This window comes from Canis aureus, chromosome 8, assembly GCF_053574225.1.
Source record: "Canis aureus isolate CA01 chromosome 8, VMU_Caureus_v.1.0, whole genome shotgun sequence".
Classification (NCBI taxonomy): Eukaryota; Metazoa; Chordata; class Mammalia; order Carnivora; family Canidae; genus Canis; species Canis aureus.
Window position 1 is genome coordinate 14,751,128 of NC_135618.1, and position 16,054 is coordinate 14,767,181.

The following is a 16,054-nucleotide window of genomic DNA, read 5'->3' on the forward strand; positions in this document are numbered from 1 at the left end:
GCTAAGGGGTCCATTACCGGGAGACCAGAGACATGCATGGACCACAGTGAGGCAGTGCCAGAACTCTGGTAGTCAGGATTAGGAGAGGGCCTGATTCCAGGCAAATAGAAACTAAACTGCCAAAAACTGGAAGACTATTAAAATCCAGTAAAGTGGGCAGCCCGGGTGGCTCAACAGTTTAGCACTGCCTTCAGTCCAGGGCCTGATCCTGAGACCTGGGATGGAGTCCCATATCGGGCTCCCTGCATGGAGCCTGCAGGCTCCATGGAGCCTCGCTCTGCCTGTGTCTCTGACTCTCTCTCTGTGTCTCCCATGAATAAATAAAATCTATAAATAAATAAATAAATAAATAAATAAATAAATAACCCAGTAAAGTAACGGTGTGGGGAAATCATCATGACAGGTCCCATTGGTGTGCAATTTAAGATTATCAAAATCTGAAATATAATTCGTAAATCTACTTCATAGCTCTGATACATATATTCTTTGAAAAAATAATATATAATGTGTATATTTATATATATATATAACATATATATGAATTCTTTGGATAAAATGAATAAACATATACATATATTCTTTAATAAAAACTATATGTTATTTAAATAAAGTGATAAAATATACATATACATATATATATATTCTTTGACCTAGCACTTTTACTTCTGAGACTCTGACACAAATATTTGTGTGAATATGTATATGAGCTTGTCATTGAAACAACTGGAAAGTACTTAAAGTGCCCATCCACAAAAGGACGTCTACTTTATACCAATGTACTTCTGTATGTTCAATTTTTTTTTTTTTTTTACAGTGAGTAGGTATCAGTTTTGTTGTTAAAGAAAAAGAAAATTAGGCAAGATTGTCCATAGACTATCTAGGGCTCAAGTACCTGGTTATCCACAGAAATGGAAGGAGCTGGGCAAGGTGGGTAAGAACAGGATAAGGAGTCCATGAATCTTTGTTCCCCACAGGGAAGTTTCTTATGCATGTCTCAGAGGGTAGGAAACAGCTCCACAGTTTAGTTCAGTCTCTGCAGATATAAGTAGATAAATGAGAACACCTCATTGTCAGGTTGGAGCATGACAGTAAGAAAGCACATTCTGATCTTTTCTGTCTATGAAAACCTCCCAAAGAGGGCAAATTACCCCATGGTAAAGAAAAGAGAAGATGATCTTGTCATGCTTTGCTGGTCTAAAATCTCTTCCAAACAATATTTATAAGCCATTGGATGCAGCTCACAGCTGGAATTGACTTTTTATTTGCTTTTTTCCTGGCTGCCAGAGTTGTCTCCATGGGAAATAGACATATGTCAGCAAAATAAAGGAATAGCGAAAAATTTCCTTATAATCTTACCTTCTCTAACAGCCACCAATCTCCAGCTCGACTGCATGATTTGATCCTTTCTAAAAGGCAACTAAAATAAGAAAAAAATGTTATAAAAAACACACAGGAAAGAAAAGGGTTAGCATTATATAAAATCCTACAAGAAAAAGAATCAAGCTTCAGAGTGGGCATAATTATGCTGTTCCACGATCATAGCCATCTGATTTGTACTTACACAAAATCATTGTGAATACACCTCCAATAATAGTTTTCACGTGTTCTTTTAAAATTTGTTTAAAGACCGGACCCCTCCTTCAGTCATCCTGTGCACCAAAAAAGTATACCGCAGGCCACTGGTCCCTGACAAGGCCTGGAGTTTTCTATATTGGCCGAGAAGATGGATACATCGATATCTGGGACCTTCTGGAGAAAACTCATGAGCCAGCCCAGTCACAAAACATCTGCATAACTATGATCACCTACATCAAACCCTGGACCTTTTCTGGTGTGTTAATTCTAATTAAATGACCTAAGTTATTTTGCTTTTTTGGGGTAACTCAGGAACATTTTTACATTCATCTGGAAAGTTTCTAATATTTTTTTCTCAAGTTTTTGTTTTTCTGCCCATCTCATCCCATCCTTTCTCTTCCCTTTCTTCCCCTTCCTTCTTGCAGTCAAACTTTGGATATAATCTGAGATTCTCTCATTATTTTCCTTATTGACAATTATTTCTGAGGCATGGTTAGTATAAGCAGAGGCTGATTTTGAACCACAAAATGAAAAGCATCCTTTCATCTTCTCCAGGTCAGATAGGGTGATCCCTAAATCTTTGCTGCCCTTTGCTGCTGCTTTTCCAAATAGAATAGTTCTTGTATCTTTAATTTTTAATTATGCCACAAATTTTCAATATTTTGTCATTTTTATGGCTTTTCCCTGGACAGTATCAAGCCATCCTTTTTATGAGATCAAATGACTCTCTGGGGTCATTTACCTATTTAAACCTCTAACTTTTGAACTAATTATGAGGAAAAACAACATATAACAAAGCAAGGAGAAATTCAAGGATGTGTTCTTGAAAAAGTGATTTATATCCTTTGTCCCAATTTCTCTGTTTTACCCAAGCCACTACTTTCCATATAAACGGAGTATATTTCCTTCTTTTAAAAGAAGTTTCTTAGGGTGCCTGCGTGGCTCAATCAATTAGTGTCTGCCTTTGGCTTATGTCATGATCTTAGGGTCCTGGGATCAAGTCCCAAGTTGGGCTCCCTGCTCAGTGAGGAGCCTGCTTCCCCCTCTCCCTCTCCCTCGTCCTTTCCCACTCCCTGCTCATGCTCACTCTCTATGTGTCAAATAAATAAAATCTTAAAAAAAATTTCCCTTTGTTTCCAAAGGTATGCAGGCATGAAATTGTCTTTCTACCCATATTCTCTCAGAAACATTATGTTTAGAAATTCAGTCTTCAGAATTTCTGGAGTCTCACAGTCTCACTACCGCTTAACCATTATGTGTCACCAAGTGTGGTTTTTTTTCCATCTTTGCTACAAAACATTGCTTTTGTATACATCAGGGATTATGAATCTAAAACTTAACAATTTAAACCAAATCTTCTGCAACCAAGAAAAAGAAAAAAACCACATATGATAAGAGAAAATTAAAATTCTTAAACACATTTTGTGTTTTATGTCTATTTTCAATGATCAAAAGAAGGTATCTGATAATAAGAAAACTGGTTCTGGCTGTGTCTTTGAAATTCATTTGGATAATGGTATCCCTCAGCCCTTACTGAGTACCTGTGGTGGAAATTGGTTTCATGATTTTTCTTTGAAAACCTTTGCATGTGTTATCCCCACTTTCTTATCAAGTCTGCGCAGCAGCCCAGGCACACAGAGGGTCAGCTTCACTAGGAGTCACTCCTTACATGAGCACCAAAAAGATAAGAGTTGGGGGGGATAGAGAGGCCAACAAAAGTTCAGGGTCTTGGCTTTCACTTCATCTACTGGAAAAGATGATTTTTATATGTTAATATTGTCCTCAGTCATGAATGTCTGATGAAGATGCCAAGCCTATTGTAACTGCAGCAGGTCTTTTGGGAAACCACAAAACAAAAACACATTTCATGTTTAACCTCCAGGATGACTTTCTGCTTTCTCTCCCATTTTTTGGATCTTTCAGCAAAGCAGCAATTTATAGCCATAGCTGATTATTATGGAACACTGCATATATTGGAAATTCCTTGGACATTAAGTCACCCTTCCACCAATGAGGTTAGTAACTTTTGGCTCTGAGGATTTATGCGACCAGATATTGCTGAGGCATGTTGTAAAAATGTGTTCAGAAATGACAGCATTTTTGCTCTGTAAGAAAACAAAAGAATCATACAATCCTAAATAAGGGAGTGTGTTTCTGTTGTAGGAGTTAAATAGCTTGAAACCATAAAAATAAAAACAAAAACAAAAACACCCAAATGTGATGAGAGAGAGGGCAAGTAAATGAAGCCCAGATTAAGAAAAGAATTGACTTGTGGATTCATAACATGGTATTTTCAGGTTGTAACTGAAGCATAGGACTCCTTTCAAATCCTCCAGGTGACCAGGAACTCAGCTCCACTTCCAGTCCCTTTAGGGTTTACACTGATCTCCTTATCTGGGTTTTCCAAGTGTGATTAATGATATGATACTTTCCTCAGGCTTAGAAGTGAAAAGCAAGAAAAGGGAAAAAAGCCATCCCTGAGTATTTCTTCTACAAAATTGTCTTTTTTTTTTTTTTTTTTTCTGCTCTCCTTCCATCCCCATTCCTTTCATGGAATCCTTCAATTTGTAGGGCCCTGAACCTTAGCACAGTAACCCTCACATGGAGCTAGCTCCTCTAGTAGTGGGCCTGTGGGTGGTATCTCAAAGCAGGTAAGCCAGCTAATGAATTATGGGCAGCAGAAATTCTTCTAGAGCCTTGTGAAGAATATGGAGCCTTCCATGTGGGCTCCCCTCTCAAGGGCCTGTGCTTCTAACAGGTATCAAGCATGAACTACTACTTCGAAAGAGAAGTCAAGCATCTGGAATATATAGAACAACGCAAGAAAATTCGCGACCAAGAAAAGAAGGAAATGGAGCTGGAGCTTGAGAAGAAGAAAACTGTAAGTGATTTTTTTCAGAAACAAAAGTCGTTGCCTTCCTCTGACTCCAGTGGAAATATGCATAGTTTTAATAGGAAAATTATGCCTTTTCACATTCTTCTCTTGTTCTTATGGCAGTCAAGAGGGTATTTCTCTCATTTCCTAGCTTACTGTGAGCAACAACTATCAATTGGACCGTGAGCAACAACTATCAACTGGACACCTATCTAGATTCTATCCAACTTAACTTTCTGAAGTTTTCCATAATTTCAAAGTCCTTTAGATACAAAGTCACCTGAATATCATTCATAGATACAACAATTCAAAATTTGGAATCTTTCTTTGCATAGAATTTTAACATCTAGTGAATAATACCTTAAACCAGGCAGCACATGGGACACCTAGCTGGCTCAGTCCACAGAGCATCTGATGCCTGATCTCGGAGTAGCTGAGTTTGAGCCCCACTCAAACTTAGGTGTAGAGATTACTTTTTCAAAAATTAAAAAAAAAAAAAGAAAGAAAGAAAAACAGGCAGTGCAAAATGAATGGGATATAGAAACAAGACACATGGGCTCAAATCCCAACTCCACCCACCACTACTAGCAGCAGGACCTGGGGCAGGCCTCATATCAGTGCTGAGCTTCAGTTCTTGTCTTTAAAATGGGAATACTGATAACTACCTTCCAGGATTAGGCTGTCAGTTCAGTAGCCTGACAAATGGTAGCCCTTAGTAAATGGGAACTAGGATGTAGGCAGATAGATAGGAACTTAATATAACATCCGCAAGCTATAAAATTGGAGACAGAGGAAAAGTTGGTAGAGGGCACATCCTTCGACCAGACAGGTACCTATAACTCTGGAGTTCTTCACCTTCCTGGTTCCTAGCCTCCATTTGCTAGGAACCCTGTTCACTGTGGGTCTTCCTGGCCCACAGGAATCAGGGCCTTTAAATATGCTATGAACTCGGCTCTTCTCTCTCTCTCCACAGAGATCTCCTCATTTCTACTTCTCTACATTTCTATCCCACATTTCTACTTCTCTCTTGCTCATTCCCTTTTGAGGCCATTGTCCCTAGCAATTTCACCACTGGTCCCGTTTATAAATTCCTTATAGCCAAATATATAATCTCCTCCAATACAATTATGCATATAAAACCCTAGGTCTCTGTTAGAAGCATGAGCATGTGGAAATTTTAATGTCTACATTGTCACTTAGTGATAGGTACATATTAGTGTAATAAAGTCAAAGGGCCTCATTTCAAAAACATTGTTTAGTGGCGACAAGGTATAAAAGAATACCAACCAATTAACTTTTCATCGTTTTCCCTGCTCAAAAAAATTGGTCTCGGTCTGTTCTTTTGCACATTCACAAATGCTGGTTGAAATTCTGTGGTGGGAGATAACCTGACACCCTTCCTTTATGCCCGCAATTACCCATGATTATTGTGAGTGTTTAAATACAACAGTGACGGCTCCTAATTATCCACATCAGTGGAAGCAAGTAGACTTGTGGGAAAATCCAAAAATTATTTGCCTATGAAATGCTTTTAAAACACCTGAATATTATAATAATCATATCTTGAAATTGTATCATGTGCTTGAGTCTCCCAACTTCTTCCTGTAGCTTCATTTCCATTTGAGATAGTGCCCTCTTTAACGTAGAGCTACTGCTTCTCAAATTTTCTCTGGAATTAGACTGGGGATAAGCGAATAGATCTAAAAGGGCTTCTCTGTTACATTTAGAACATGAAAAGCATCACCAAGGAAAAACAACTAATGTTAGTGAGAAATATCGTCTAAGGAGCAACTGCTGATGAAAGGGAAAATGGGAGCAAACTAACAACCTCAGAGGGGGCGTAGTGGAGATTAAATGAGTTAAAATATTTACAGCACTCAGCCAGTAGCTGGCACATGGAGAATGGTAGTAAGCATTCACTATTATTATTACAGAAGGCAGGGGAGGATCACACATCCATCCAGCAAGGCTGGTCTTCACAAGCACCCTGCAGTTGCCAGGGTAATTAGGCTGTACACATCAACCGACGCATCCAAAGGAAACTATACACCTATCTCTTTGCAAACATTGAGTCTGGAACAGCCTGTTTCTTGAAAAATAATAGTAATTACAGCTCTAACAGCACATGAAATGGGAGTTCTTCTAACTGGAATTTCAGCTGGAGACCCAAAGCTGGAAATAGTAGGAGTTACCGTCTGATCCATAAGCTATGCCATCTAAATAGGACTTAGGAGAGGGAGGAATTCAAAAGAATTCTGTAACCCCTAGTCAATTATCCATACTCCAGGCTACACAAGGGAGATAAGAATTATGAGGAAGACTAGAAGAAGGTTTTTTTGTTTTGTTTTGTTTTTGTTTTTTGTTTTTTGTTTTTAATAAAGAGGTGTCAAAGGGCCATGTATTTCCCACTTGCCAGTTCTGTAAAACCAGACTCCCTGAGGAAATCTTCCTGGACCACTGCTAGAGAAGGATCGCTGGCCAGGAAAAACAGCCAGCCTCTTAACATCTGGCAGGCCTCATGAGCCACAGAAATCTGCACACACCTCTTGATTCCAGAACCAGCAGCCACTCTCCTCCCTGTGCCAGACATGCCCTCCTGCCCTTGGCCTTCCTGCAAAGCCCTCCCATGGGGCAGTGGTGAGGCAAATGCTCCAAAGCAGCTCCTTCTTACCTCTGGTATTTCTAGGTGTCAGTGCTTTATTTGGATAATTTGGCTTTTCCTCCTAGAAAACGTATCAGAAGTCAAAAGAACAGCTGGAGGCTGAATTGAAAATGGACTATGAGAGTTACTTAGAACTGGAAGAGACCACCCTCATCAACCTTGGCTTCCTCAAAGTGGCAGAGAAGATGTCATTCATGGACTTGTAGAAAGATTTCCACAAGGGTGTTCTGGGGACTTTGTAGGACTTTCTTTTTATTTGTTATTTTTTAGATAAGATGAAATAAGATAAGACAAACTCAGCATCAAGTAGGTTTACTTACAAATATTAGCCTTTTATTTCACTGCTATTAAAACTTGATTTATGGGATCCCTGGGTGGCGCAGTGGTTTAGTGCCTGCCTTTGGCCCAGGGCGCGATCCTGGAGACCCAGGATCGAATCCCACGTCAGGCTACCGGTGCATGGAGCCTGCTTCTCCCTCTGCCTGTGTCTCTGCCTCTCTCTCTCTCTCTCTCTCTCTGACTATCATAAAAAAAAAAAATGTTTAAAAAAATAAAACTTGATTTATAACAATAAGATCTGTTTTGATTTTGGATTGAATGTGTACTGAACTTAGTACTGAATATGAAGGTTACTAATAATGAAATTTTCATTTTCCTATATAATACAAAGCTGGAGACATCCCCTTCATCCCCAGCCCTAGGCATCTATTCAGAGCCCCTAATCCCAGAGAAAAGTGGAAATCGAACTTCATTCCCATTATCAGATTGCTTTGGGTTGCCCCTCCAAACAATGTCCCCCCCCCCCACCTCCAGGGCCCCTGCACAGATTGCAGGGCTATGTGCTAAATAAAGTAGTAGTGAATCAAATCCAGGAATATATATATAAAGAAAGGATAATACAGGGGTGCCTGGGTGGCTCAGTGGTTGAGCATCTGCCTTTGGCTCAGGTCATGATACTGGGGTCCCAAGATTGAGGACCCTCATCAGGCTCCCTGCAGGGAGGCTGCTTCTCTCTCTGCCTCTCTCTCTCTGTGTCTCTCATAAATAAATAAGTATAATCAGAAAGAAAGAAAGAAAGAAAGAAAGAAAGAAAGAAAGAAAGAAAGAAAGAAAGAAAGAAAGAAAGAAAGAAAGAAAGAAAAAGAAAGAAAGGAAAGAAAAGAAAGAAAGAAAGAAAGAAAGAAAGAAAGAAAGAAAAGAAAGAAAGAAAGAAAGAAAGAAAGAAAGAAAGAAAGAAAGAAAGAAAGAAAGAAAGAAAGAAAGAAAGAAAGGATAATACATAAAGATCATGTTGGGTTTACCCAGGGAATATCTTTCTTACAATAGAGAAGAAATCAATGACTGATTAAAGGAGGGAATGCATGATACTGAATGGATGCAAAGAAACATGTGGTATAATTCCATATCCGTTCATGATAAAACAATAACAAATTCTTAGCAATTACAAAGAGGGGACTTCCTTTATGTGATACCAGGTATCTAAAACAATAACATCATACTTATGGAATATTGAAAGCTTTCTCTGAGATGTGAAATAACACCATGCCCTCCATCACGTCTTCTAGTCAATGTTGTATTTGGGGGGGGGTTGTTAACCAGTGTGGGCGCAGAAAGGAAAGAGCATGTGAAACAGTTGTGAAAGAGCTTGGTGTGTCTCAACCAGAGGTTCAGTGTCACAGGAAAGTGACTGGCATGGGAGTTGGAGTTGTGGAGAGAGTAGCAGGAGGTAAGACTGGAAAAATAGCTTGGAGCCAGATTGTGAAGGCTCTAGGAAACCAGGCTAATAAAACTGGACTAGAGTTTGCAGGTAATGGGGAATTAATAGAAGGGCTAAGCAGGAAGGTAACACAGTCACTTTTATTTTTAGAAAGATAAGGTATGGCCTGGAGCAGGGACAGTCCAACAGCAGGAAGTCCTACCAGGAGGCAGTAGTAGTGCTTCAAGTTAAGAGCTTAACACACTCTGTACTGAAGCTTAATGTGAAAATGAGGCTGGTTGGATGGGGACTACTAGACAAAAGGTGATGCCAAGGCTTATAAGTTAAGTTGCTGGAGGACATTAAAGTCATTTATCTCAAAAGATAGGTAGATAGTAGCACTTAATCATCTGTGTGCCTTTGGACAGATGACAGGTCGCTATGAAACAGATGCCCCCACCATCCAGTCAGGTGAGAGTATTTACCTTGCAACTTTTTACAAGGCTAAATGGGCACCTGCACATAAGGCAGCAGCGCCTGGCACACAGTGTATCATCGTTACCCGAGTGTCCCAGGACTCAGCCTCGCCCTGGAACGATCTTTCTTTCTTTCCTTTTTCCCCCCTCCCTCCTTCGGTCCTTCCTTCTTTCTTTCCCTCTCTTTTTCTTTCTCTCTTTCAGATTTTATGTATTTGAAAGAGAGAGAGAGAGCACACAAGCAGGGTAAGCTGCAAGCAGAGGAAGAAGCAGACTTCCAGAGCAGGACCTGGGACTCCATCCCAGGACTCTGGGAACATGACCTGACCTGAAGGCAGATACTTAACCGACTGAGCCACCCAGTCTCCTTCCTACCTCCTTTCCTTCCTTCCTTTCTTCCTTCCTTCCTTCCTTCCTTCCTTCCTTCCTTCCTTCCTTCCTTCCTTCCTTCTCTCCCTCTCCTTTCCTCTCCTTTCCTTTCTTTCCTCTTTCTCTCTCCTTCTTTCCTCCCTTATTTCTCTTTGTTCTTTTTCCTCCTTCCTCCCTCCCCATCTTTCTTTCTTTCCTCCTTCCTTTTTCTTTCTTTCTTTCTTTCATTCCTTCTTTCCTCCCTCATTCCTTCCTTCCTTCCTTCCTTCCTTCCTTCCTTCCTTCCTTCCTTCCTTCCTTCCTTCCTTCCTTCCTTCCTTCCTTCCTTCCTTCCTTCCTTCCCCCATACTTATGTCTTATGTAAATACATCCAGTCTCATAGCTCTAAGTACTACCTATATCCCTGGCATGAAATTTTCTCACAAAATTGAGAGCTGTATATCCATTTGACTACTTAACATCTCCACTTGGATATATAATAGGCATCTCAAATTTAAAACATGTCCAAAGTTGAATGCCTGGATTTTCCTCCAAAACCCATTCTCCTGCAGTCCTCCCAATCACCTTGCTTTCAGTTGCTCAGACAAAAATCTTAATGTCATCCATCATTTTTCCCTTTCTCTCACAATCCATACCCTCTCTGTGAGCAAACCCTATTGATTATGCTTCAAAATACATCCAGAGCCGATCACTTCTCTCCTTCCTCACTGCTACTGCTTTGGTCCAAGCTACAGCCTCACCAGCTTGGATTTTTGCAGTAGTCTCCTAACTGTTCTCCCTACTTCCACTTGTACCCCTTCAGTCTCTCTCTCGGCAGCAGCCAGATAGTTTTAATATTTTATTTATTTATTTATTTATTTATTTATTTATTTAGAAGGAGGAGGGGCAGAGGGATAGGGAGAATCTTGAGCAGACTCCACGCTGAGCATGGAGCCTGACACGGGGCTCAATCTCATGACCCTGAGATTGTGACCTGAGAAGAAATCCACAGAGTCCCACACTCAACTGACTGAGCCACTCAGGTACCCCCAGACAATGCTTTTAAATGGACGGCAGAAGCTGTCCTTCTCCTTCCCAGAGTTCCTCTTTGGCTTCCCAACTCACTCAGATTATGAGCCAGGGGCTTTATTGGGACCTGCAAACCCCCACATGATCAGGCTGTCCATGTCATTCTGGCTTCATCTATCTCCTCCTCCACATCACTCCATCCCAGTCATGCCAGCCGCCTCCAACTCACCATAAGGCATATTCCTGTCCCAGGGCATTTGTACTTGCTATTCTGCACTTTGTCCAGTAATTTTCCCAGTTTTGTTTTCATATACTCCCCTAAAGAAAAAAAAATTTTTGAGTGTCTACACTGTGCCTGGTTCTACAATTTTAAACAGGGTGTTCAGAATAGGTGTTACTGGGAAGGTGATATTTGAGCAAAGACCTGAAGAGGGCGAGGAGTTTGCCCCTGTAGTCTTCTAGGAGAAGTATTTTCATACCTCAGTCTTCCATCCCTACCCCAGCAGACTTCTGCTTGGGTCTCCTGGACAGAACTGCATTGTGTGGACACCTCTTAATGAGAAGAAGCTGGGACCATCGAGAACAGGAATGTCATGATTATATGACAGAAGCCATTATCTGGCTGGCTCACTGTTGTCTCAAACAAAAGCAAGGTTTTATTAGCATAGAAGAAGAAAGTAATGGATATTGATTATCAAATAAAGAGCTTAGTATAGTGCTTGGCATATAGCAAGCAGTAAATTTTTGCCTCTATGTTATCTGATTTACAAATACAACACAGCTATAATATTCTTGCTATAGATATTAAACATGGGGTTCATCTGGCTTATGATAGCAGTTATTATCAGTTCAGTATGATATCTGTATTGTGTATTTATAATCTTAGTTTTCCTCATCCTCTCACCAGCCTATGGCCACCAGCGGGGTCATATCAACAGCCACAGCCCAAGTTTCATGGGATCCTGCCCGACCTGCTTATCTGGTATCTCATCCCTCTGCAAAGCGCCCCCGGTTGTGTCCTGTAGCTCCTGGGATGAAAGGTGATTCACATATGTTTAAAAAGAAGCCTACAGGGGCACCTGGGTGGCTCAGTGGTTGAGTGTCTGCCTTAGGCTCAGGTCCTGATCCCAGGGTCCTGGGATGGAGTCCTGCATTGGGTCCCCCACAGAGAGCTTGCTTCTCTCTCTGCCTATGTCTCTGCCTCTCTCTGTGTGTCTGTCATGAATAACTAAATAAAATCTTTAAAAAAACAAACAAACAAACCTACAACCACCAGGCACCCAAGGCTCCCCTCTGACAATATGCTAGAGTGGCCTGATGGCCTGTAACATGGCGGAAGGTGTTGGGACAATGCCTTTGTGTCAGTTTAGGTTCAGCATGAAGCTAACACCACCAAGGCAAGACTAGATGTACAAGAGATTTATTGGGAGAGGGAGCAGAAGAAGCCAGGGAGAGCCTTTGGACCTTAGTGCCAGTCTGGTATATATAAAAGGAAGAAGGTTGGGGTGGGATAAGTCAGACCACTCAACTCAGAATGCTCACCTTTCTTGGACTTCAAGGCTGTGAAGCTCAGGCAAATGCATTGCACTTCTTCCTCCTTCCCTGGCATGAGTTCTCTCCAAGTTTCTTCAACTCACCCTGGGAGGCTCAAGCTGAGAAGCTGACCTCCTATAATAAAAGGTGGGAGAACTGGACATGAATGAAAATGGAGCTACCTGGTGTGCCTCCGTCCAGTTCCCAGAGCTCCAGCCTTTTCTCCCACTGCCCACTCCTTCCCAACAGCCCTGTGGGCCAATTCAGTCTTCTGTTTCTGCCCTTCAGTCTTTTGAGCTGATGTGCAGTGTGAATAGACAGAGGGCTTTGGGATCCAGGCAGACCTAGTCTGAATCGCAGTTTCATCCCCCAGGCAAGCTGTACTATCTCTTAAGTCTTAGTTATACCATCTATGAGCCAGGAACGATGATAATCGTACCTAGCTTACCCAAAGGCAATGTATGTAAAATACCTGGCACTTAGTGGGTGCTTAGTAGGTGTTGGGTCCTTTTCCTGCTTAGACTCAGGGACTTCCCCCACCATATCCCCCCCACACACACACACCCAGAGAAAACATAATGTTTCCTCTTTGTCCTATCTAATAATCTCTGATTTTAACATTTTAAAAAAATACTCAAGGCACTTATTTATTAAAATGTTCTCTGCCAAGATTCCACATTAACTTAAAATTCAAATCAGTCTTTACATGTCTCTACTGAGGACTCCACCTCAGTGTATTACATAAAAACATCTTCTCCAGGAATCAGTGTTACCAGCATCCATACAGTGATCCCCATGGTCAGCCTCTTTGTCCCCTGGGTGACCCAACTAGAGGCTAGTGCTGCTGTGCTACAGGGGCTCCTGTGTGGCTCAGTCAGTTAAGCGTCTGCCTTCAGGCTCATGATCTCTGGGTCCTGGGATTAAGCCCTGCATTGAGCTCCCTGCTCAGCGGGGAGTCTGCTTCTCCCTCTGCTCGCAATCTCTCTCTCAAATAAATAAATAAAATCTTAAAAAAAAAATACTGCTCTGCCACAGGGTAAAAGTTCCTAATTCAAATTCATTGGAAAAGAGGTGAAACTTCTGCAAAGTGCACTTTAAGAAGGGGTACTGTTTGGGGTACTGTTTGCTCGTGAAAAGAAATCACTGAGTCCTCTAAGAATATTAAGCACATGATTTGGAGTGAAGAATTTGGATGTGGCTCTGCTGGTCCAGGCTGTCAATACTCTTCTTGTTCCTCCTGTGGGCCCGCTTCGTGAGGTATCACAAAGCCTTCATCTGTGGCATAGAGAATATCCACAATCCTCTGCAATAAAGGGTTGTTTTCCTCCTCGTTCTCCCGGCAAACCAATTCAATGTTCCTTAGCTTTCCAAAGTAGAAATCTCTTTCTTTCTCCTACTCTTAGATGGTAAGTATCAATATGTTGACCTGCGGCATCAATTCAGCCTCTGCCTCATCCCTGTTGCCCATACCAGGGATCTTTCACACCACACCCAGGCTAGCATGAGGGGTTACAGTAGTTCTGTGTGTTGCAATGGGTGTCTGTGGAGCAGCACTGCTCGAGCTGAGAGGTCTCTCTGGTTTGCTCAGAGCTGGTGCAACAAGGGAGGGAGCCACTGCAGTTTCTTGACCTTGTCTGTCAGCTACAGGGTATAGTCTTTTCCATCAAAGTTTGCATCAAAAAACTTCTTGAACCACTGAACAAATTCAAAATGTCCTGAAATGATTTTTACTGATTTGTCCACATTGATTATTTTGTCAACATCCATTCTCTTAAAACCTGCTTATAGTATTTCGAAGTTCTGGGTGTATTCATGCTCTAGCTTAGCATGGAATTTCACTTTCTTCAAGGCAATGGAGCCCAGGACCAGCATGTCCATAAACTGACAATAGGCCGGCTCCAAGCACAGCTGTTCGATCTTTGTCAGTTTCAGCTGTAGAGATTTATTGATCCAGGCCAGCATATCATGTCAATTTAGGTTATCACTGGTGACTAACATTGAGTATACATTCACTGCCATCTTGGCTCTCAGACGGACTGCAACCACTAGGCCCAGCTTCATCTCGTTCAAACCACTTGACTGATTTTAACGTTGCTGTTATTATTAACAATAACGTGAATGTCTCTCACTCTCAAATGTGACTTAAGCAGTGGCTTTGCACACTTAGTTTAATATTAGCCTTGATCATTTTAATATGAAACCAGATATGTTGGACATAGTATTGAAAATTTAAACAGTAGCTTTTTTTTTGCAGAGCTTAAAATCCTATGGCTACTTAGAAAATTCATTATTCTAATAATACTTGATTTTTTTAGGTTAAATTTGATTATCACTCAGCTTTATAAACTGCTTTTTACTTAACCAGAAATGTTGTATAATTAAACGAGTCTATTTTCAGGTCCTTAGCCATATCATCTGGGTGCACTTCAGATGAAAAAGCAGGTAACTCCAGGAGATGGTGGTCAGTGGCCTGGGTACACTTCCACAGCTTCATTAATCCACCACTGTCAATTATTAACATTTCCCTGTGCCCTCTACCCCTGAGCATTGCTTGGGATAGGCAATATTCCATCCAGTTGCTAGGTTGCCATCACCAGGTCAGATACCATGTAACTGAGCAAGGCACCCAGGGAGGAAATTAAATATCTCAGTGAAGGGCAAATTAAACCCTGTGTGATGAATTTGCTCCTTCCATGGCTGATGAGCTATTTGAGGGTCACAGGCGGTAAAACAACTGCACACCATCAGGGTCAAATCCCAAACACCAAAGAAACCAACCTCAAAAGTTTACTGGGAAATGATGGTTAAAAAAAAAATGTGTAATTGCTTCCAAATGCCCTCTTGTTCACAAATATGACACTAAAAATATATGCAGTGAGTATGGTAAATAATATAGATTGTGCTTTCCTACAGTAATACCAATGTTCCAAACTTAAAAGGACAGAAAATAAGATTTCTCTAAGTCGTCTGTATATGTAATATTCTGGACTGTTTTTAGTCTTTTTTTCTTAAAGAGAAGAAGAAAAGAAGATGTAAAATACCAAATTTCACATTCTTCCCTGTCAATTAAGGATAGTTCTTTTAGCCTGAAGTTGTATTTTTAAGAAGAAGAATGCTTTTTTAAAAAAAAGTCTAGGATCCCTGGGTGGCTCAGCGGTTTAGTGCCTGCCTTTGGCCCAGGGCGCGATCCTGGGGTCCCGGGATCGAGTCCCGCGTCAGGCTCCCGGCATGAAGCCTGCTTCTCCCTCTGCCTGTGTCTCTGCCTCTCTCTCTCTCTCTCTTTCTGTCTACCATAAGTAAATAAATAAATAAATAAACAAATAAATAAATCTTTAAAAAAAAGTCTAAAAAAAAGAAAACAACACCAAGTCAAATCTAAAATATGACAAGTTTCTGCTTTATTTTGACCTTAGTAAACAAGCTAAATTGACAATTAAAATTGATACTGATTTTTCACTTTTAATGAAGTTCCCAGACTGTGTGGATCTAAATGTAACAACAACAACAACAAAAGAAAATCAGAATGAACTCCCAGTTATACAAAATCTAAGTAGGGGTCATCCTAGTAATGAGACTATGTATTCAGATACATCTAGTCCTCAGAAATAATATACTATAGACAGAATTTGAAATAAAAAGATTTTGCCTCAGCTCATTATGAAGATCTTAATTTTAATTGATTGAGAGTACCAGAAAATCTGGGCACGGAGGGAAGTGATAGAAACTACTAATGCGGGATCCCTGGGTGGCGCAGCGGTTTGGTGCCTGCCTTTGGCCCAGGGCGCGATCCTGGAGACCCGGGATCGAATCCCACGTCAGGCTCCCGGTGCATGGAGCCTGCTTCTCCCTCTGCCTATGTC

At 41.1% G+C, this 16,054-nt stretch overlaps 1 protein-coding gene and 1 pseudogene across 8 annotated transcripts in view; one reads left to right on the forward strand and one right to left on the reverse strand.

Annotated features, from left to right (window-relative positions):
* DNAI3 (dynein axonemal intermediate chain 3) overlaps positions 1-16,054 on the forward strand; it is an 81,811-nt gene that overhangs the window by 63,767 nt on the left and 1,990 nt on the right. For 5 of the 8 annotated variants that reach the window (XM_077905254.1, XM_077905253.1, XM_077905259.1 and 2 more), the window contains 4 exons: positions 1,627-1,831; positions 3,499-3,590; positions 4,334-4,456; positions 7,178-7,627. In XM_077905254.1, coding sequence (XP_077761380.1) covers positions 1,627-1,831; positions 3,499-3,590; positions 4,334-4,456; positions 7,178-7,318 — 561 coding nt within the window. In that variant the 3' untranslated portion in view covers positions 7,319-7,627. Of the gene's footprint in view, positions 1-1,626; positions 1,832-3,498; positions 3,591-4,333; positions 4,457-4,601; positions 4,978-7,177; positions 7,628-16,054 lie in introns of those variants that run through there. The other 3 variants (XM_077905257.1, XM_077905258.1, XM_077905260.1) reach the window with 3 other exon arrangements.
* On the reverse strand, positions 13,411-14,213 carry LOC144318028 (microtubule-associated protein RP/EB family member 1 pseudogene; annotated as a pseudogene).